The following is a 22,880-nucleotide window of genomic DNA, read 5'->3' as shown; positions in this document are numbered from 1 at the left end:
ATTAGAAATGATGAATGTGTATGCTGTATGATCAAATGGCGCTTTATGGCCTTTCAGTAAATGTTTGAGTCAAGTATTGATTAAATGCTTGATTGTTGTAAAGGTTGTTAGTGGTGGGGTGATATCCTGACTCCATTAAATACATTTTTGAGACACGCTGTCATATCTGGAGAGGTGCTTCAGCAATGAAGTCACTTTTAGAAACACGTAGTGAAACCGAAAAGTTTGATATCTTTCAGACACAAAGAGCAGTGGTTTCATTCAGCAGAAACCAGGGCGGACTAAGAGGCCTTTTGCTGAAGACTTTAACAAGAAACCAATAAAACCACTCATCCAGACTCCTTGATGTAACCAGTGTCACCTACTCACATTCCCCTGTAAATCCCAGACATTAATTAGGATTACCCCAGTAAGAAATAATTTGGTTTCACAGCAAACACTGACAACGAACCTTCCCAGTTAATTAAATTCAAAGTCAGTACAAGAGTGTTTGAATGTTATGAAAGCATCCAAGCAGCAGATAGTTCCTGTCAATAAGAAAACCTTCAAGTTGAGTGCCCATTACAGCCAGCAGCAGAGTACTCAAGACTTCATACAGAGTTCAGATTCAGGCTGCAATTTTATCTCAAGTGTTCTCTGTGCTTAGATTAAGAGGTTTGAGTTTGAAAAACATCAGTTGGACACAAAACACTTATGGTTTAGGTGTTGAAGCATTATTTGAAGTATACTATTAGAGGTAATTGTGGTCTCTGCTGTACCCTGTGTCAGAATGACTTCATATCTACGCTGTCACGGCTTGAATGATCACATCTATTGTGACTTAAAATGTTATATCTGAAGAGAGCAGTTTGTCTTTGTATCGAGAGTCATTATTCTTCTCACTGCCTGAGAGTTTCCTTTCATTTAAAGCGAGATTTGGTTGAAAACTTCAGATGTTGCCCTGCCAACACACTCACAATTTGGATGAGTTGAAACAACAATCAGAGGTGTCTGAGAGGTTAGGAGTTAATCTCATCCAGAAAAAAGGTGTCTGATTTGAAAGCGGGTTTCAATACAACCTGGCGTGGATTTTCTCTTGTATTTCAGAAATCTTAATAAGATTTAAGATGATGAATTAACAGCCATGGGTCTCATTTATCTCAAGGCGACGGGCCTTTATTTTTTTAGTGCACATGAATAACCTACAAGATCAAAGTGTAAGATTGCTTCGCGAGGTTCTCTACAAACAGGAGGATCCGTGTGATGAAATCTTTGCTTTGTCAAACAGACACTTCACATGAATCATTTACCTATTTCACACGTTATATGAGCGTGAACTGGACTGTATACAAACGTATCTCTTTATCTTCATCTTTAAGTGGACTCTTAGATAAAGCTCAAGGTCCGTTATCAGGACCAACTAAATATAATAACAAACATCCAGAAATGTAGCAGCAACAAACACAAAGAGTCCAAACATGTACACAAGAGAGGCCAACCTCAGTATGTGTGTTTCTATAAAATAGCTTTTAAAGTGCTGATCTGAGAGTAATTAATGTTTGAGTTGAGGATCATTGATGTTGCTTTTTTGCTCATGTATGCTGTTTTTGTGCTTGTAATGTGCCTTTCCTGTCTTCATTTTGTGTTTTTATTTATCCGTTATTTTAGCAGGAAGGACTCTCTGAGGCCGATGTGTCTTTTTCGGGGGTGCCCTGCAGCAACACACACAAAAAACCCCAGAATAAATATAAACACAGTTAAAAACAATGGCATAGACACTGAAACACATCCTACTTGCAAACTAAGTCAATTTGAATGATTTCACATTTGAAAGCAGTTCCATTTCAAACATGAGTCCTTTAAAAAAAGCCATATGAAACATCGAGGGCAGTTTAGCTGTCCTTTGAAGCTTATATTACGAAATGCGTGCAGCAACACTAAAAGCAGACTTTCCCCATTCTTTCCCTAAACCTCAGGATTTTCAATCCAGTCCAGTTTTGAAATCTGGTTGAGTGGCTTGAAATATTTATAGACAGGAGAGTGTTCAGCTAACGAGGGAGTTTACCAATGAGAACCCTGGAAATAAACACAATACTGTGGGGCTCTCTTTGTTGACCCAATGAGGGCCAGCCTACAGATCAATACAGGTCACAGTGATGCGCTTGAAATCTGTAGCCTGTGGTAACACGAGGATGTAAGGCATTGAAACACATCGAGACAGAAGCAGTGAGGCGGGTGTTGAGTGTGTCTTCATATTCCAAAACTGGCAAAATGACTTCGACACTCAGAGATATAGAGTAGATTGTGTGGTCATTGAGAGGAGAAGGGCGTTGGTGCTTTCTGTGAAAGCTAATATGAGATCCTTTAAGGTACTGGTATACAATACTATATAGTTTAAAGAGTGAATACCACAAATATGAAAAGATGTAGGTAATAAATCTCATGCTCCTTCTGTGTTCTCGTTCTGTTTTATTTCCTTTGTTAATAGTTTTGCACCAAGTCAAATTCCTTGTATGTCTAAATGTACCTGGCAATATTCAATATGCTATATTCTTCCAAATCATTGCAGGTCAAAACTGTACCTGAGCATTTGTCATGATTTAGCATCACAAGAATTAAAGCTGCAGATTTAGCGCTCATCTGTGGCCGTTAGTTTCTCACAGTGAATACAGAGCTTCATCAAAGTCTGTAACACTCTAAAGTCTGAGGTACTAAGTGTGATTTAAGAGTTAAAAAAGAGGTGTTAAATCTGTCCTGGTTTAAGGTCATCACTGCCTGCTGTGTTGTTTTGAAAAATGACTGATAAGTTTGTGTGAAGAGCGGCATGGTGGAGCGAGTCTGACTCACCGTGGGTTTGTGAGAGGACACATTTAAGTCATAATATTAATATTAAGGATGTAGCTTTAATCAGGTCAAAAAAATATTTTCGAGGGGCTGTCGTTCAGTCAAACGGGTAATTTCTAAAAAGGACAACAAATACTTTCAACACAAACGTTGCATTTGTTTTACTGTTTTGATAAGTGAGTCTTTTATATCTCTCATCATCTGTTTCTGTCTCTGCACAGCTGGGACCACATATATCTTCGGGAAGGGCGGCGCTCTCATCACGTTCACCTGGGCCCCCAACGAGCGGCCGAGCACCCGAGCCGACAGGTTAGCCGTTGGCTTCAGCACCCAGCAGAAGGACGCCATCCTGGTGCGAGTGGAGAGCACCCACGGGCTCGGAGACTACCTTCAGCTACACATAGTAAGGATACGATTCAGAGTTTCTGGACCTAACGTATACATAAAGAGAGATTGGTGAGGTTCACTGTTAAGATCTGTGATATTTTGCGCTTACTCCTTTTCTGCTTTTTAAACAGTGACTTGATAAAAGAGGGCAGGTCAGATATGCTGTTTGAAGACTCCGATTTATGCGACAAAAGCTTCGTTCATGGAAGCAATTTTTGTTTTGTTTTTGATGAGTGTAGATTATTCTCTGCATAAAGAAGCATTCTTATGATTTCTTATCATTACGATGTCAGCAGTGTCCAAAAAAAAAGTCCTGAAATCTCAATAAAAATCAGGACAATGTGAAGTTTGCAGCTAACTGGAGCAGCGGAAATGAGTCCACCCTTCCTCTGCAAACATCGTCAACAAACTGTAAGATCAGTTTTCAACTTTGTCCACATATGTACTGCAGCGATCAATAAACGTATGAAGTTATGTAAGCCAGAGAATTAAACCAACCTGCTTAGTGCTTGAATTTTTAAGGGCAATAAAGCACACAATGTATCTTCACATTCAGATGTCTCTTCAGCAGTTTAGGCTGGCACGAATCAGTCAAGCAAACATTTCCAGTCGCAATCATTGAAATGTTACATCCAAACTAAACTCATCAGAGACAACATTAAACTGCGATCGCCTCCTTTGTTAGCACACGAGGATGCTTGAGAGAAGTGATACTTCAGAACAGTTCTCGAACATATTATTAACAACAATGAAACTGAAATTACTGTAATATAGACAAACCCCTTCTGATCTGTTTTTCATCTCAAGTTTGAACTTGACTGAGCCGTTGTTGTGTCATTAGAGCCCGAGCGATCAGCTGATTAACAGACTCTCAGGCCAAATGTTGAGTTAAAACAAAGTGCAAACGCAATAAAGTACAAATGAATCATGAGCTCAGATGATCAAGATAACAATAAAGCACAAGTCAGTGATCAGAGATAGCGTATGTTTTGTGTGATGATGTGCACATATCTGTTGGTGGAAGCGAGTGACTCTGCCAGCGTCTGTCAGTATCTGTCAGTGTTCTGGAGGGAAATCAGCCTTCTGAGCTTGTGGCTGCAGGGCAGACGTGGCAAGATGAAGACCAGAGGGGACATCTGTCAGACGTCTGTGAGTGTTGTAATTATTACATTCACACCTGTAGTCAAAGCTCAGGGCAGAAACCACCACTCCAGTGAGGCCCTCATTAGCAGACAGTCTGATGTCATCACATTTCCAAAGATGTTAACACAGTTATTACAAATAATGAAGTCTAAATCACAAATAGCGTCTTTGAAGGGAATCACCATTTAAGCATTTTAAATGTTTTAAAATCTTTTCACAATGAAAAAAAAAATATGTTTGACCTTCAATGTAATGCCCACATATTTATAAAGCTATTCATGGAGGACAAAGGCAGATCTGATAAAAAAAAAGGAGAATTAAAATTCCATTCTCAAATGCCCATGCCTCTTTCTGACTTTGTATTGACACGTGCAAGACATGAGGTCATTTAACCGAATCAAACTCAAAGTGCTCTTGTATCCTTACATTATATTTACTCTGGAGTTTGTTTTTCCATGATCGAATCATTTCTGGTTGTTTCGACATTTTGACTTAATTAACTCGTATCTGCAGAGTTTTAAGAGCACAAAACAAAGAGAAATAGGCATACCTTATCACGCCAGTGTGGACTATGACAGCACAGCATGTCTGACCTATCACCGGTCTCTTGCTTTGTTCTGTAGATTGCTTTGAATTGTCCCGCTATCCAGAAAAACAAGGTTTGCTGTCCTTAGATAATAAGATAAATTAATTTGTTATAACGGGAAATTTAGTGTTTTCACATGGAGGAAAAAAGTGGAGATCTCAAGGAATCAGCAGAAACTGCCCCGTAATCGTGAGATAATTCAGAAAATTACGTGTTTTTATGTATTTTGGCTTCAGACTTATGTAATCATAAAAGTGAGTATTATTCAGGCCATTTTATTTACTCTTCCATGCTGCTGTTTGTTACGACAGCTTACTCTGACCTTCATAAAGGGCAGTGAAAAAATATAACCACTAACATATAAAACATGTTTGAAACATTAAAAAAGAGAGTTTGACTCCTGCAGTACTTCATCAGTTTCTGAATGTAGGCAATACAAAAGCACAAACCTTCTGAATATTTTTCAAACGTTTAAATTGTATTTCCAGTTTTAAAAAGTGTGAAACTGACATTGCCAGCCTTGAACTGTAGCTACTAAATGCAAAGACTTCTGTCTGCGTGCAAAGCCAGCTGAATAGATTTTTTTTTTTCCAAGCATCTGCCAAGTCCTTGCACCCTGACAGATTGCTTACTTTGACACCTTATTACTGCTCAGCAGAGGGGAATAAAAATGAGCGCAGAGGATGTTGAGGTTGTCTTTTTTGGTTTGTCTAACTAAGCCTCATGCTATCACACCTTCCTTTTGAGAGCAGACCAAAGTTGTCATCTCCTGTACATGTTTTTTATGTATGTTATTAATTCCACATTTCGTCACAATGTTTTTTATATCTTGACCTGCCCGTTAAAGAAAAGGGGACTGTGAAATTGGTCGAAGACAGAGAGAAGTAGTGGTGCACTGATTAAAATAACACTAAGCCGCATGGGAGGGTTGAAAATAGTTGAGGAAACAAATGATGTGAGTTTTAATAATTCCTGGACTATTTTACTACTCACAATGGTCAAGGACAAACTCGCTGTATGAACTCTGTTATTGGTGACAGGCTTTGAGTTTGTTTTAGTGCACTCAAGGTAGAGAATGAGAAGGGAGGCATGATTGGTTCTTAAGATTGGTACCTCGTGGCAGACATTGGTCGAGATGCTCCAGATGACAGATTTTCTCCGTTCCTTTTTCAGAGCACATGGGTCATTTATAAAGTCAGGACCTAAAGACAATTTCAACCAAAATCTTAAAAAAACTGTGTCTGAAGAACAGTAACAACCCTGCCTTTGACATCATGATAAATATACCTGTGTACATGTGCCTGGTATAAACAGAGCATCATTGTGTTTTGATAACTCAGATCTTCACATGACTCATGAAGGTCATGAAGGTTTTAAAGCTACAACTAAAGTATGATTGTCAGGGATTTAATGATTAATAATTCTTACTCACAGGTAATTCCATATTCAACAAATAAAATGTCTCTTAACAGAGGCATAGTCTTTGTCTCCTGCCCAGGGACTACAGATGTAAATTAGCTTATAGCTAACTCTGGTATAGCTAATTGTACATTGTCCTTGTCAAAATAAACAATTAACATAACATAACAATGTTGTATTAGGAAATTGCAATTGAAATATTAATGGTCACATTATTCATCTTAACTGTGCATAACTAGCTTTGAAAACCACATGCTCAGTCCTTGCCTGTATGTACCAGATAGAAGATAAGAGAGGTCAGTGCTGTTTATAAATTGGTTATTTTAATGAGTGTTGAAAAAGATAAAACATAACCAATTAGATATGCTAAAGGAACCATTCTCCACATCGGAGCTTCGACTACAGAAGGGTAAACAAAGTAATAGTAATTCAATGTTGTTTGTGTGGCCCTCATTGCTACATTATTTATGCCTTTATATTAGGCAATGGCTTCAGCAATATGGCTTCCAAATGTAAAGTCTGAATAGGAAAACATTCTAGTCCTGTGCAGGAATGAAAATGCATCACAGAGAGCTCATGAATGTATTTATTTCAACACTCTCAAAGGCCCTCTGCTTTCTAACTTTGACTGTGTGTGCGTCAGATTCCTCATTTCACTTTTATGATGGATAAGTTAGCTCCCAAGTCTGATGTTGTGTGCTGTGCTTCCTAAATACTTGTCTTTTTAAAAGGTCCTTTTTCTTTTTCTTTTCTTTTTCTTTTCTTTTTGCAAGCGCAGTTTTTCCCCACAGCTAAAATACGTTTTACAATAACAAGAAGAAATGTTCAGATAGAAGAGAGAATAGGTGCCTTTGATCGTTTGGGAAATGTGAAACAGTTCAAAGGAATTAAAAAAGCAGCTTACATGATGGCGCAGAAAGCAGTTTGAAGACTTTTGATTATTTATAATGATCTGGGTTTTCTTCCATCCAGCCATCTTCTTTTTGTCTTTCGAGAGTTAGATGGCTAGCTTCCCCCTGAGGATTCAAAAAGTGCTTTCCAGCTGTTTTTATTTACCAGGTTTCTTACATCATAGCCATACACACCAATCACAGTGCTGATTATGATGAGGAGCTTCTCTATGATTCTTATGGGAGAAGGATTGATAGAAAGTTTCTACATGTTTTTCCCGCAGTGTTGATACGAATTCCCATCTGCATGTAAGGAAATCACTGCAGTGAAAGAAATGTGTCTGGTAGTGAGAAAGTCAGCCTGCAACGAACTGCAACCTGCAGATAAATAAGAGTCAAATAAGGTTAGCTTTCCAGTCTGGGATAGATCTAAAAATAGCAAAATCACATTCTTTTTTTATTCATCTCATCAAAGATAAATCCTTACATCGACATATTCTTAGAATAATGAAACCTTCTCCTTTAATGTGAATTAGCGGAGGCTGCAGCTCAGATCAGGTCTGAGCTCCCTCTGTGAAAGCTGCTTTGGGGAGCGGCAATGCTCAGAGGAAAAAAGCTCTCTGTGTCAGAACTGATGTTGAAACAGCTTGGTAGGCGACTACGTGGCTTATTCATAAGGATGTACCTGACTAGCTTTATACCTCCTGAACACCTGGGCATTAAGTAGCTGCTTGCAAAAGAAAAGAGTAACATGAACTGGAGAGGCCAGGCTGCTGGGCTGTTGCTTTGCCAGCTGTCTGGAGGTGCTTTGGGGCTGTTTTGTAATCACGCTCTAAAACTGAGTTAGCAAAATGGAAGCAACTCTTTTGTTGAAACCATATGAAGCCCCCGGCAGACTGTTCAAAGCCCTGGAGATTTTAATTGTTTTTCCAGAGGACGACAGAGGGATGAACATGACCTTAGGCTGTATTATGTAGCTGCCTGATGAATTTGTATCAGTTTGCTTTTTTGGAAAAGTGAGGTGAAAGAATCCTTTTATTAAGCCTGCATGATAAAAAAAAAAAACAAAAAAAAAAACATGCAATGATAACATTGTTACATTATACAACAGTTTGCTCCAATCAAGCAATCTGATTGGACAACTTCAATGGAACTTTTCACAATATGCATCCCTTCACCAAGACCAGGAGTTTACAGCTGACAGTTTTTCTTTATTGTTCAATCTCATACCTCAGAATCACACCGCAGACTCCAATTTCACGGTCTTCATGATCAAATTAATTTCTTTTAACATATGACGTGATCATAACATGTGATTATCTTTGACACTCTGTCTACGACCAAATCACCGCAGTGCTAATATTCAGTAAATCCCTGCCTCTTATGTGATGTCGCTTAATTATGATAAATCTGAGCTGAAGAGCTCATACTACTGCTCACAGTTCATACGGCTAGCTGCTCATCTCCATGCTTTACACATGAACCTGTTCGAGCGACCTGTCTTTTCTGAATCCAAATAAATCCCCCACGATTTGTTTCTGTCCACCACTTTAATGTCACCAGTTAACCTGAGGGTAGCTAGTAGCTAGCTTAAGCTCCCTCTGACTCCATCCAAATGCTACAGTATAAAAAGAAGGCACCATCCAACTGGTTAAATGTATTCATGCTGAGAGGAAGCATTGCTTATTTAAATACAATGATATTTCTCTTTCATTGCGATAAATTCTGACATAGCAACGTGTTTCCTGCATAGACGTCATAGTGTGATGAGGACGGAGATGTAGTTAGTCATGCAGCTCTACCTTCTATTACAGAGTATTACCACGCCTCCAACCGTTTTGCATCTTCACATGATACAACTAATGATATGGAATATATACTGTGTGTGTGTGTGTGTGTGTGTGTGTGTGTGTGTAGCATACCAAACTACACATTGTAACTAATTTATTCTAGTTTTTTCTTCTCTCCAAATAACACTGAAAAATAGGCTTTTGTGTACTTAGATCTAACATCCAATTCGTGCATCTGTTTTTCGAACATAACAATATATTATCGTTTATTAAAGCGCTAAATCAAACTGATAAGTCTGGGTTAAGTCCAGGTTGTTGCACTTTAAAATGTAAAATGTAAAAAGTTCATTTAAGGTGAGTATTTTTCTGCGGGCAATTGTATTTACAATATAAAGGGGAAAATATAAATGATATTAGATAAAAGAGATACTCAGGTTCACAGTGGATCATAAAATGTGAGTGCAGATCTCTTTCAACTGGATCTTGTAATCTACTGATGCTGACTTACTCAGTGAGCCACTGTCCTTAATGAACACCTAGCTTCATAGTGACTTACTGTGAGTCAGTAGACATTTGTCATGCAGGGCTTTTATCATGTTTGACTGGTGTGAATCTCATTATCAAGTTGTAGTTCATGTGTCATAAATCTCCGACAGATAGTTGCACTAACCTTAACCCCGTCCTGGGTTCTCGAAAGGTAAGGAAAGATGTCACAGCTGGGTTTGGTGGCAGAACTCTTTTAGTAAAGAAATATAATGAGGGCTAATTTTTCAAGCTTAAGATCATATTTTTAATGAGACGTTCAAGGTCTCTGAGGATGTAACACTTTCTGTATTTAACACCAACTGTGACAGCATGAATAATTATGTCAAATTCAAAAGGCTTTTCGAAGGGTTTTACATATGATTATGGGGAGAGAGTAAAGCTCAGGGACAGGTTTTACATCACACAATAGCAGCCGCCATCAAGGCGAGAAAAGATTTTTTTCTAGTCCACATACTTGACATTTTGTTCTGCCAGTGAGTAATGCAATATTAGAGGTATGAAAGAAAGGGAACATTCAGTTATATTAAATGGCACAGTGAGCTGTGGAAGTGAGTCCTGACTGTACAGCCATGAAATCCAATGCCAGACCCACTGTGGAAGATATTTACATCATGTCTATGAGGTCAGTAAATAATGTGCACATTGTGTGCCATGCAGCCCAGCTGTCTCTGAGATTTCATTTCAATAAAACACTACACCAGCCAATTCACCGTTTACTTCCTCTGAGGTGGGATATAGTGCAAGCAGCTGCTGAAGTGGAGAATAAAAAGTGAATAAATAAAAGTAAATAAAAACCGCCCGACTCTTTTATAGAGCAGCGCCCAGAGACAAAGGATATGGAGGAAACTACAAAGCTTGAAAGACACTCTAATATTGATGTTTTGTAAGCAGGTAAAACCTTTGTGCACGCGTGCATGTGACACATACTATGCAGGCATTCAATGCTGTTATTTGGATTGTTGCTCCCAACCTCCAGGCTTATTAAATACTATGACATATTATCATATTATCATATTATAATGGATTGACATTCTTCTTCACTTTTTTTCCTTTGTTGAGTTTTTCTCTTAGTTGCAATAAAATGATTCAAAATAGAAGATACATGTAAAAGATGAGAGCGCAGCAAAATTGTTAGAAAAATAGGTGACAGGAAATATCTTTGTTCATGTGCAAATGGCAACAAACATCTGTTCTGTCCTACTACATGGAGAAGTGGGAGCAGAGTAAAAGAGTGAGGTGATCTCTGTACTGCTGCAGGATCGTGTACTGTTTCTGAAATACCACCATCGCACTTTGACCTTGCATTTACAACGAGTACAAGTTAGAGACTTTGCAAAGACGAGACAGGAACAAGAGACCCCACACAGTGTGTTGGCAGAGTTTTTTATCAGAGCCACCCAAAGGCTGCTTCCTGAAGCAGCTTTGATCTCTGAGGAAGGTTGGCAGGAGCTGGGAGAGGCTGACAAGGAGAGGAGTTGGTCAACCAAAAGAGAAGCGGCAGGATTCTGTCAAGAGTGATCCACATCGAGAAACCTGAGCGGGCTGCTGAAGCAGAATGGCACTGAACCCTAAAGAAAGAGGCAAACATACTGTCTGTGTCACTAAAGATATTCTTTTCCTGCTTCAACAAGGGCTCTGTATAGACACTCCCTAAAGTATGTGGAAACTCCATCGTTTCACACATTTTTAAAGGGAAAAAAGTCTCGTTTTTTCATCTTCTAAATTCTTTCTTGTCGCATCTGCAGGATCAAGGAAAGATTGGCGTCATCTTCAACGTGGGGACAGATGACATCACCATTGATGAGCCAGCTGTCTTAGTAAACGACGGCAAGTACCATGTTGTACGCTTCACACGCAGCGGTGGTAATGCCACGCTCCAGGTGGACAACCATCCGGTTATTGAGCGTTACCCTCCAGGTAAGACTGCTGTGAAAATGTATGTGGATACAAAGAGGAAGCATGACGCATCTGGATTAGCGAGAGGATTGCATGGCTGCCTTTTTAACATGAAATCTTCAAATGAGCAGTTGGGAAATATACTGTTTGCAAATGGAACAAAAATAAAAAAATTGGAAAATTGCCTTGTGGCTTATTTTAAATCAGTTTTCCCTTCTAGCCATTTCATGGCTCTATACGATAACTATTAAGTTGCCACACACATACAATTGGACATGGCATATTGGCTGAACAATATCATAATCTGAAATTGATTCATTTGCCCCCAGCTGGCTTCCTAACTATATCTCACAAGGTAACAAATGTCATCAGCCAATGTTGTTTGTGCTGCCTGTTTGTCAGACAGCCGGTGACGGATGAGAGAAGCAGATAAGAAGAATGTTTTCTGAAACAGTAAATTAGTTCTGCTTCTCTTCAAGTGCCGCTTTATGAATATGTTATGGACATGCAGATTTTCAAGAGATAATTTTATAATTCTCTCTTGTTGATATCCTGTTATATGTCGTATCTGTTTGCTATTAATGAGCCAACCCACTACATTTAAAGAGACAGTGTTGACTTACACTTCTGAATGTGGTGCTATTTATTCAGCTGATAAATTCTTGTTGACATTGGCAATTTAGTTTTGTATATGCTTAAATTTACATACATCATTCCAGTGGAAAGGTCACCTTAGCATTTTGTCTCATCTGCATGCACAGATTGATGGATTGGACTGAATTGAAACTGTAAACTGTCAGTTAAAATTTCCCTTTCCTGATGCGTCAGTACTGTTTCTTGGCCATAAATCTCATCCTGCTGTCCTTGAACAGTTAAATGACTTATCAAGAATTTTTACTGTGCTAACATAAACAAGGTCGGTTTAATGAGCTAACTGCTATTTGACATCAACCCTGCGGCAGTAGTTTCAGGCATTATAAATAATCAGCCTTGATACTGATAATAATACAAACAGCATTAATACATTTTGTTTATGATGCACTTTAGATTTAAAACAAATCTCAGATTGTGACATTAATGAGCCTGAAAACATTTAGGAACAAAACAGCCAGGTGCAAGCATCCAGCTGTTCAGAAGAACACTTGTTAGACTTATAATAATTGTATTCATTGCAATGCAAAATAAAACTGTATTCGAAAACTAGAAAATGCTAACAGACAAAATGCTTGATATCGAAGAAACACAAAGACAGGTTACATTTCCAAGCAACAGAAAGAAAGTTGAAAGTTCACAAACTTATGCACCCACCAAACCAAATATACTACACTGAGTCCAAACATACATAATGTGATCACGGCCAGCTGTGCATTAACCTGTTCTGAACCAATCCACAAATTAACCTTATTTAGAACAGGTGCACCAGCTGGCATAGCGGGAGGAAACCGAATCTCTCGTCTGCCTCCAGCTGGTGCTCCAAGTACAGGCACACACATGCTGCAGTCACACATGAATAAAATCTGTCTGATGCGCATGCTGTGTGTGTCCTGCATTATTTGTCAGCCCCCTCTGAGTAATCAGTGTTTTTTAAAAATATTTCTGACGAGAATGCATAAAGTGAAAACAGCCGTTATTAAAGAGGGGGAATTAGCTGTTAATAAAGTGTACACAGAACGGATGACAATATGGTGTTTTAGGAAACATAACGCTTAAAATGGACATCAAACAAACAAAGTTAGACATATTATCAAATATAACCTAACATTAGTGTTATAAGGTCACCGCCTGCAGCTTCATACCTCGATTACACCTCCCGTACATTAAAGCCTTTAGCTAAAATGTTAGCTTCACTTAAACTCTCTAGACTCTGCCTTTATTTCCTAGACTTTAATACTTGTCCTTTTTGTTTGTTTAGTTGTTAGGATCCCCATGAGCTGTACCCTAGAGCTCCACTTTCTGGGGTTTATAGCTTTCAAACAACATCGTAAAGGTTTTACTGTAATGTTTTAAATTTTTTATTGTTACCTTTTAATGTCCAATATGTGGGTTCAACATGATTCCACCTGTTTGTGTCACCCAGGTACATTACAAACAGGCACTTTTTCTAGAATGTCTTCTATGGTATTATACCCCCCACCCCCCTAATCTCATTATTCATAGATTATTTGGAAACATTATCTTTCCATATCCACAGGGATAAAACTTGATTTAGTTTAAATGAAATCATTTAAAAAATAACGTCAACGTCAACAAAAAGGTATTGGTTGTATATTCAGTTTCTTGGGTGACTTGAGATGAACAGAATCATGTACGCCATTAGAATCAGAATTGACTTTATTGTCACTAAGGTAACGTGAAAATATGTAGAGAATCTTTTCCTGTGTAGGAAAACAACTACATTTAAGTACAATACATTGTAAAGTAAGTGACATTGCACATTTGCAGACATGTTACAGAGAAGAAAGTACTTGAGAGAAGCAGCACGTGTCTAATTGAAGCCCTGTTTGAAATCATACAGATAAGATATCGTTGTTTTAAGCAAACCATGGAACTTGTCTAAAACTTTACCACACACTTAAATGTTTGCCTCCAACAGTATATTTCCCGGGGTAGTTTTCATTGGTTCAACACTGTGTTTGCATGTCTTAAATAGAGAGCTGAAGTCATGGCCAACTTGAGGGCAGTCTGGATGGTTAGCCCTGATTCCACAATGTAGCTTTGCATTTTAAACTAATCTTCCTTAAGTGGACAAGAAATGGTTGTAATAGCTCAGCGTTCAACCAGCACTTGATAATAAAATCTGAAAATCTGTAAAAACAACAGGAGTCAAATTCAGGGTCACAGATGAGCTTATTATATAGAGATGCAAGTCGGCATCTGATTGGGCTAAAAACATAATGTTAATTTTACAATTCATTGTTAAAATACTTTGTGGAAGAGAAGTGGGGCAAGACTTTGGCACTCTATCATGATTCTAGTCAGAGATTGTAAATAAATGTTTTTAAGTCTTTCTTGTTGTTTTTTTCTGAAATAACTTTACTGGCATTAAAATGATTTGATATTTTACTGTAATTGTTTTTTTTACAGAAGATGATGCTTTGCTTAAATGAACTAAATGGACTAAATGAAACTAACTAGTGTAGCGCATTACAAATAGCCTAAACGTTTCTCTAACTAGCGTTGACACTGTTATTAGTGATAACTAGATAACACTAAGTGTAGCACAAGTTTCTTTTAACTCACAGCCGAGTTAAAATTGATAACTTGTTAAACCTGTTAGCCATTATAACTCTGTATCTAACCATGTGATCTTTCAGCCTGCAGACTTTAACCTTTAATCTGTCTCTCCAAATTCTTTGAAGGACACTATGATAATGAACGACTGGCTATTGCTAGACAAAGAATCCCATACAGACTCGGTCGGGTAGTTGACGAGTGGCTACTCGATAAAGGTAAAAATTAAATGATTGATTAATTAATCCTTGAAATAACCACTAAATAACCTTCTCCCCATGAGAGGTGCAGAGCCAGAAGACAGGGGTTACAAAGATGCAGTAACAGAGATGTATGCCTTCATTTTTAATTGGAACTTTTGATTGGTTGTACATTTTTATGATTACAATAAAGCTTTAAGTAGATGCTTTACAAAAAAAGGCCCGTCAAAGGGATTTGGCGTACTTGCTGTTTGTTCTTTGTCATCCTTACATCTTGTGGGAAAAACTGCATCTTAACAAAGATTTTAAACCGATTTTCTAAAAACACATAACCCTGTCTAACCCTACATAACCCTCTTAACCACTGTGTGTAATTAGACATTGTGTGTAATTATAAAAATGATTACAAATGCTGTGTGCCATCAACACCATCAAAACGAACATGTGAGAAAATCAATCCTATTAAACAGGAATTTATCAAAAAATAAAACGTCATAGCTACCTGGATGTGTTTGCACCCGATGAACTTCTTCTCCCTTCCTGTTCCCTTCAACCTTGTGGTGTCTCACCTTGTACTACAAAGGCCATGTCAGACTCCCGAGCTCAAGACTTTTCCTCTGACAAAACAGCCGTGACAAGCTGTTAAAGCAGATCACTGTTTGCAGCCATTAACTTTGCTAATAAGTATTCCCCTGAGAAGAGCCCATTACTGCAGTCCTTTCTCATGATGTTACACTGCTTATCAGTGAAGCCACTGACAATGGTGCCATTAGATATCTTTGAGGAGGTGAATCAATTGGACAAGAGGGAAACCAGAGCGGAGCGTGTTTCAAAGAGCTAATGGCCAATGATGGAAGGATTTATGGAGGAAGGAGGGGCTTGTAGTGTTATTCAAAAGTAGATAGTCTTAAGCAAAGTAAGACTGCAATCTTAATTATTTGGCCATTTGAGTAAAAGAAGCCATACGATGTGCATCCCTGCACCGTCTGCTTTGGAGTTAAGAGATAAATAGATTTCCTTGAAAAACCATCTGTCTTTTTTTCCCTGCAGACACTTTGTTAAGTCAGTGCCAATTCAAAATGACAAACTCCCCCCCCCCCACCCCAACAATACAATTAAATAGCCTCTTAAATATAGGCTGTACTCTTCACCTGATCCATATAAACTTCTGCTAACTAACCCTCCCCCCCTTGAAATTAACATCTAAATCTAAATCCTACATTTCTACCTATGAATGTTATGATCCCAAAGCAAACCTGGTCCAAATTCTGTGTTAGCTCTTCCATTTGACTCCTCTATGTCTGCTCTACTGTTTTCTCCATTATTCTACCTCTGTCTCTCTCTTCATGTCTATGTCTTTAGGGAGACAGTTGACCATCTTTAATAGCCAGGCAGCCATTAAAATTGGTGGCCAGGACAAGGGCCGGCCCTTCCAGGGTCAGATTTCAGGCCTTTACTACAATGGCCTCCAGGTGCTCAAGCTGGCAGCAGAGAATGATCCCAGCGTGCAGGTGGAGGGAAACTTGCGTCTGGTCGGGGACTCACTCACCGTGATGACCACAGACACCACCTCTGCCACCCCGCTGGCAGTGTCTGACATGTCCACCACGATCATGGAGACCACTACCACTATGGCTACAACCACCACTCGCAGGCAGAGGTCGCCCAGCCTGAGGGAGAGCATCTCAAAGGTCAGAGAGGAATATTTAAAGAGACCGTTAGAGGTGAAATGTTTTATAACTTAAACCTTCTGTGGGGAGTTTTACTTTGGTTATGAAAGAGACAAAACATTATTCTGATGCCTCTTTATGACTGACGAGAGCAAACAACACCATCAGCAAAAAGAGAGTTATTTTTGATGCCAGTCAGTTCAGTTCAGTTCAGTTCAAGTCCTATAGGTTGAAACCATTTGCAGTATAAAACCACATTGGAAAGCATGTGCAAGAGGTAAAACAGTACATCTGGACAACAACACACGACAGTAAGTTTAAAAAGCAGACAAGAAACAAACAATTTGCCAGGCATGCCAGAAAAGCGTTTTGCATCTCCCAGACAGGAAGTACCTTTACTTACTGTTTCTGCTGCATTGAGTGGTGTGTTTGCAAAAGTCCAAGACAGCAGGAGGATTTGTGTGCGTGACAGAATTACTCTTCTGCATGTACAGGATAAGATGAGCAAATCTTTGTCCACAGGGGTGACCAAGATTTATAACAAACAAAAGTCTCTCACAGTAGCTTTAACATGAAGGTTTAAGTTCTATTTCCAGGAGTAAAAAGTATGGATGTTTAAGTTTTATAACAGAGGGCAAAGGGCGCAATAGTTTCAGAAAACAAAGCGAATGACTCATCTTTTGTGATGTGGGTTAATGGTAGTTGTGCGTGTGTTGGGACAGATTTGAATTTCTAAATTTCACCAGTGCTCTTTTTTTTATTAAGATATTGGAAATGTCTCTGCCCATGATGTGATACCAATTATAAGAAACAAGACATCTTAGCAAATTATAGTCATAAAAAAAGGAAATAAAATCATCACTTATCACGAGAGAACTGCAGGTTTGGTTCTCTGTGTTTTTGAACTCAATAAATGAATCATTTATTTTAAGTGGAAAATGATCATGTTAATGATAACAATATTCAGGCCTGGATATATTTTTGCACTACTATTGGATGCAAAACAATGCTTTTTAGTGAATACATTTGAAAAACAGATTTTCACACATCGAGGAGTCACAATGCTGCATCCAGACAGGAGAACGTGACAGAGCATCATTTCAAACCAATTGATATGAATCCAGATACTTGAAGCTGCCAATCTGGAAGGACTTCAGCCTTTGTACTAGAATTCCTGATGCTTCAAAGACAATCCTGCTGTCTTTTCCAGTAAAAACAAAAAGTGCATTGTACATGTAACTCTCTCTGGTCCAATTTCTCTCAAACGGACTTCTCTGTATATTTAATTCATCCAAGTAGTCCATTAAGGAACCTTCATTTCCTGCTCTGCTCAGGTATTCTGCACCCTTTGTGCACCTTAAATCATATTCTGACATGTTGAAAGCATTATTTTGCATGTGGGATTCAGTCTTTGGAGTGATGTTTTTCAAAAAGAATATGTATGAAAGGCAAATTATAATTGCTGAAACAAAAACATGGACATATTCCACTGAGTATTTGCTCTCCAACAGTGTTGCTCCTTCTCTGTTTGTAAACACATAGAGTCAGCCACAGGGCTGAGGGAGAGAAAAAAAAAAGCTGCATATGGGCACATTGTGGATTTGTAGTCTTGTTGCTCCGAGCAAAAACATTGGAGGAGTACACTGCTGCGTGCTGCAATTTTTCATCAAATAGGACAGCCAACAAAGGAAAACACACAAGTAAAAAAAAAAAAAAAAAGTGCAATTGTAGAAGATGGGGATGTGTTGAATGTATGTTTGTTAGAATACTTCTCTGTTTCCTTTCAGCCCCAGAACTCTGATGATATATTAGTGGCATCAGCCGAGTGTCCGAGTGATGATGAGGACCTGGAGGAGTGTGAGCCAGGAACAGGTGGGTCAGGCATGGGGGGAAAAGATTTGCTTGTAGCCAGTGGTGATACTTTACCTAGAGCTGCAGACAATGGGTCAGTCATTATCTCCAAACTATCTCTCTCCTATTACTTTTAGGTTTCTGCTGCTATTATACACTCATTTATTCACAGGCTCAGTCAAACAGCTGTCCTCATTTGGATACTTGTAACATACCAGCCCTCCATTCATCCTGTGTATTTGCTTTTAAATCATGTCTGTATGTTACTAAATGGACAGAAACAATCTCTATACAGAGTGCAGCGGTCATTATGGGTGTCTGACTGTGGACAGTAAATCAGGCTTGTGACAGAAACAAGCTGTGGAACTTAAAAAGGAGTGTGCCCTTATTATGGTAGCTTCAATTATTAATCTGACCTTATCGGAATTGTTTGTTGTTGACCGGCCCTGCAAAGCGTGACTCAAATAATGATGAAAGAGAGTCTGGTGGCCATAAATAACTCAACTCTGCAGACTGAAATATTCCTCAACAACCAGAGGACATTCTGACCTCAAGAGTCGGATCTAAGTCAGATTAAAAGATGATGGATCATATTTGTTGTTTTTTTTTATTATGAACATGATATATGTGGGATTTGTTTGATGACTTAACGTACACTCACACAAGACGCATGGGTTGCATTCAATATATATTCCACTTGTGCTTCTTTCAATAACCTGTCTGTGATTTCTCTTGTCACCCCCTTGATCCCTGCTTCCAGATGTGCAAACAGCAGCATGGCAATTTCATTTACTGTTCTTCTGTCTGTCTTGTTTGTTGTATGCTCTCGATTCAGCTGCCGCCTTTTATGGGCCATCTTGTATTTTTGTGTCTACATGTGAGCTCTTTAATGTTCTTGTTTTACTGTGTTGCATTTGCATAGTATTGAAACATTCTTAATCTGTACACCCACACATTGGCTTCACGTAAGAAGCTAAAACTGCACACAAGAAAAACAGCGTTTCTTTCGATATATGTTGACGCACACAAGTTCTTTAATGTAAAGATAAGCATTGCGTGATTGGAATTGATATCACTGATAACAAGCTAGCAAAAAACAAATGAAATGTCTGAGTCACAGAAGAATATTTTCAATAATGAGCAAATTGTGCTTCTGTTTTAATGAGCACAGTCAGAATATGATGCTGTTCTAATTTAGGATCCCCTACCTTTTCTGTTTCCTTTCTAGGAGGTGAATTAGTGTTGCCTATTATTACAGTGGATTCCCTTGAGCCCCCATCCATCGCCACCCGTTACCCCGTCATCCCTCCTCCCCCTACCCTCCTCTCCCCACTTGAAACCACCAAAGAGTCCCTGATTCTCCCTCCTCATCCTTCCTGCCCCCCGGACCAGGAGGACTGTGGTGACCCTGTGGAGGTCTCGGCCTTCGGCTCTGGGGAGATGACGGAATCAGATGACGAGGACTTTTACAATAATAACTCTCCCATGGTCACTGACAGGACAGTCCTTCCTCCACCTCCCACCTCTGGTGAGGGTGGAGTCCAGAAACCCCGCCCCCTACCTCCTTATGTTCCCACCACCAACCCTGACCAGCTCCACATCCCTGCAGGCAAAATGAACACCCGTGACCAGGTGCTTCTGCCCCCTGCTCCCCCATCCTCCCGAAACACACCAGGACTAACTTACCCCCCCAATTTTCCCCATGTGCCCACAGCCAACCCCACAGTCTCCGATGAAAAGAGCCAACCGGGTGCCGTGGAGGTGATCAGGGAGTCCAGTAGCACCACTGGGATGGTTGTTGGTATTGTGGCTGCTGCTGCTCTCTGCATCCTTATACTCCTCTATGCCATGTACAAGTACCGCAACCGGGACGAGGGCTCCTACCAGTCAGACCAGAGCCACAATTTTGCCAACAATTCCACTGTGGAGGGCAACGGAGCAGTGGTCAAGGACAAAAGCACACCAACGGCCTCCGTGGCCAAGGGAATCACAAAGGGCAAAAAGAACAAGGACAAAGAATATTACGTCTAGAGAACAATGAGGGCAAATTTGGACTGGAACAAGAGGGTGAGAGAGGATGCTTTCATTTTGCTCCCTTGTTTTGTCAGAGAAATTTCACAGGAAACAGAATTCAACTGCACAAAGAAACTGCATTACTTTAAACAGTGACTTTTTTCCTCCAGATTCAAGGTTGCTCAGCTCCTATTCGTAATAAAAAAAAAAAAAACCTCATCAACAGCACGAGATCTGACTCATCCTCTACGTCACAACGTGCACTCAGTCAGCGTTCACCGACTATTTGTTAGAGAACCATCTTTTTTTATGTTTAAGAGGCACATTCACATTGGCTTTGTATATAGCATGGTGCAGTGAAGAAAGTGCTGAGAACATCCTGACAGATTTGCCTAAATGTTTTCTTTGTACTTCTTTGTAATGCTCTATCTCAAGTCTCTATGTCCCCATTATGATATATGAGGCAGAACAGGCCAGTTATTGAATTGTTACGGTAGATGAGCAGAGAGCAGCCCGGTAATTCCAACTCCACTGAAAAAGAAATGCCTTTATTTGGATAAGACATCATCTCTGCAGCGTCCCTGTTATGTCATGTGCTTTTAAAATTCCCCAGTCACACTGCCTCGATCTGTCCACAAGAGATGGTATTATGTTGCGGATTTACTATCATAAGTGAAGCATGATATTTAGCTCTCCCGGTGAAAAGTACAACATTTTCAAGGGATTATGTCACCTTAACAAACCGTATAGTATGATGGATCATAAGCATTAACTATGTGAGATTTCACAGTTGATCTGCCATGCCATTCCCAGTAGGAATAATTGTGAACAAGTCAGTCGACACCAGTGAAGGTATTTCTCCATTAACATTGCTAGTATGTACATATGAAGGTCAGCAGATATGGAAAGTCTTGTGTATGCAGGGGAACAGGTGTGAAGAAGAAGAATCCTCTGAGATGTTCTGCCGTCCTCCGACCGACACAGATTCCACAACGACATCAAAACCACCAGAACCTGAACTTAACAGGAATACGGGGGATTCACTCACGAGAGTGTTTCTCTTCTATTAAAGGGAGAACCAAGGCGCCTCAACAGAGGCTGGCTCTCTCTTGATGTTTTCCTTACTCCAAACTGTCATGGGATAATTCAAAAGCACACGGAAAATGTAAACATATCTTTGAGACATAGATATTCCTTGTAAAGCAGCCAAACGTATTGTTTTTTTTTCTATAGTTACAAAAATACTTCTATGAGATGAATAATTGAAGGTTTGTGAATTGTATTGATATTTCTCTGATATTTCGATGTATCTTGTTACCACTCCTCTTAACACGTTACATTTTAGATTGCCTTTTACTTCAATCCAGAAGAAGAGCACACTTTCCTCTGATAGCTGCAAACATCTTCTGTTTCTGCGTCATTTTACAGTTCAGATAATGCAGAGAAAACACAAGGACAAAGCAAACAAATGTTTGTTGCATTGTGCATTTTTTATGTGCTGAATCTGTTACTCAATGGATCTGATAATATAAAGCCATTTTCTGTGTTGAGTTATGTCTACATTTACTTATTCATGCTCTGTGATTCCTTGTTCTTTTTTTATGAAAGTGCCATTCAACATGAGCTGCTCAGCACTCAGAAGATACTCCATTCCTCACTCATTGCTATTGTATAGTGTTCATGTGAAATGGATTAATATGTGTACAGAACGTGGATAATTATGAAAATACACTTGATTATATACTTTGTACACACCTGTGTTGTGTGTTGCTTCTTGCAGATTCACAAAGAAACACTCTTTCTGTGCCTTTCTTTAGTGAACTCAGATATTATTTCACATACTCATTGGAAATAAAGAGGTATCTAGGTCAGGGGAATTTGAAGTGAGTGAGATTTTCAGGTTGCACTTTTGTTGTAAATTAAGTGCATCCCATTCCTTCCCCAGCTTCTGCTTTTCAAATATTTATACACTGCACTTATTGCATACATTTGTGGACTGATAATTAAGCTTGCTGGACAAAAGAAACGTAATGAATTCACAATGATGTAATTTTACACGGGTCATACTTTGCTAACAAGATAAGTTAGCATGTTTAACATGAAGAGACGCCGTTTCACACAAATTGCAGGCTATGATGTGTTTTTATATGCTTCTTACACTGGAGTTTCATCATCATCTCCTCTCCTTCCGTCTCTCTCTCTCTCTCTCTCTTTCTCTCTCTCTGTCTCTTCCTCGCTGGTGTGTTAGTAATGCCTTGATGTCCATTATTTATTATGAAATGAAATGTGTAAGGGTTTTTTCTACACATTACGATACTGCTGCCATCAAGTTCGTGGCTCCAGTAAAAAAAAAAAAGATCAAAGAGAGGCTGAAGTGGACCAGCAATCTTTTTTTTAAGTCAGTGTATTAAAAGCTGTTGGACTTAGGTACTGGT

General features: G+C 39.2%; 1 protein-coding gene across 8 annotated transcripts in view; it reads left to right on the top strand.

Annotated features, from left to right (window-relative positions):
• Window positions 1-22,195, top strand: part of nrxn2a (neurexin 2a) — a 120,344-nt gene extending 98,149 nt beyond the window's left edge. For 6 of the 8 annotated variants that reach the window (XM_079355421.1, XM_079355419.1, XM_079355420.1 and 3 more), the window contains 6 exons: window positions 3,045-3,226; window positions 11,330-11,501; window positions 14,840-14,929; window positions 16,274-16,602; window positions 18,369-18,453; window positions 19,661-22,195. In XM_079355421.1, coding sequence (XP_079211547.1) covers window positions 3,045-3,226; window positions 11,330-11,501; window positions 14,840-14,929; window positions 16,274-16,602; window positions 18,369-18,453; window positions 19,661-20,463 — 1,661 coding nt within the window. In that variant the 3' untranslated portion in view covers window positions 20,464-22,195. The remainder of the gene's footprint in view (window positions 1-3,044; window positions 3,227-11,329; window positions 11,502-14,839; window positions 14,930-16,273; window positions 16,603-18,368; window positions 18,454-19,660) is intronic. The other 2 variants (XM_079355423.1, XM_079355422.1) reach the window with 1 other exon arrangement.
• The last annotated feature ends 685 nt before the right edge of the window (window positions 22,196-22,880 follow it).

Source organism: Symphodus melops, assembly GCF_947650265.1.
Source record: "Symphodus melops genome assembly, chromosome: 11".
Classification (NCBI taxonomy): Eukaryota; Metazoa; Chordata; class Actinopteri; order Labriformes; family Labridae; genus Symphodus; species Symphodus melops.
The sequence above is the reverse complement of the archived record's forward strand: the minus strand, read 5'-3'. Positions and strand labels throughout refer to the sequence as shown.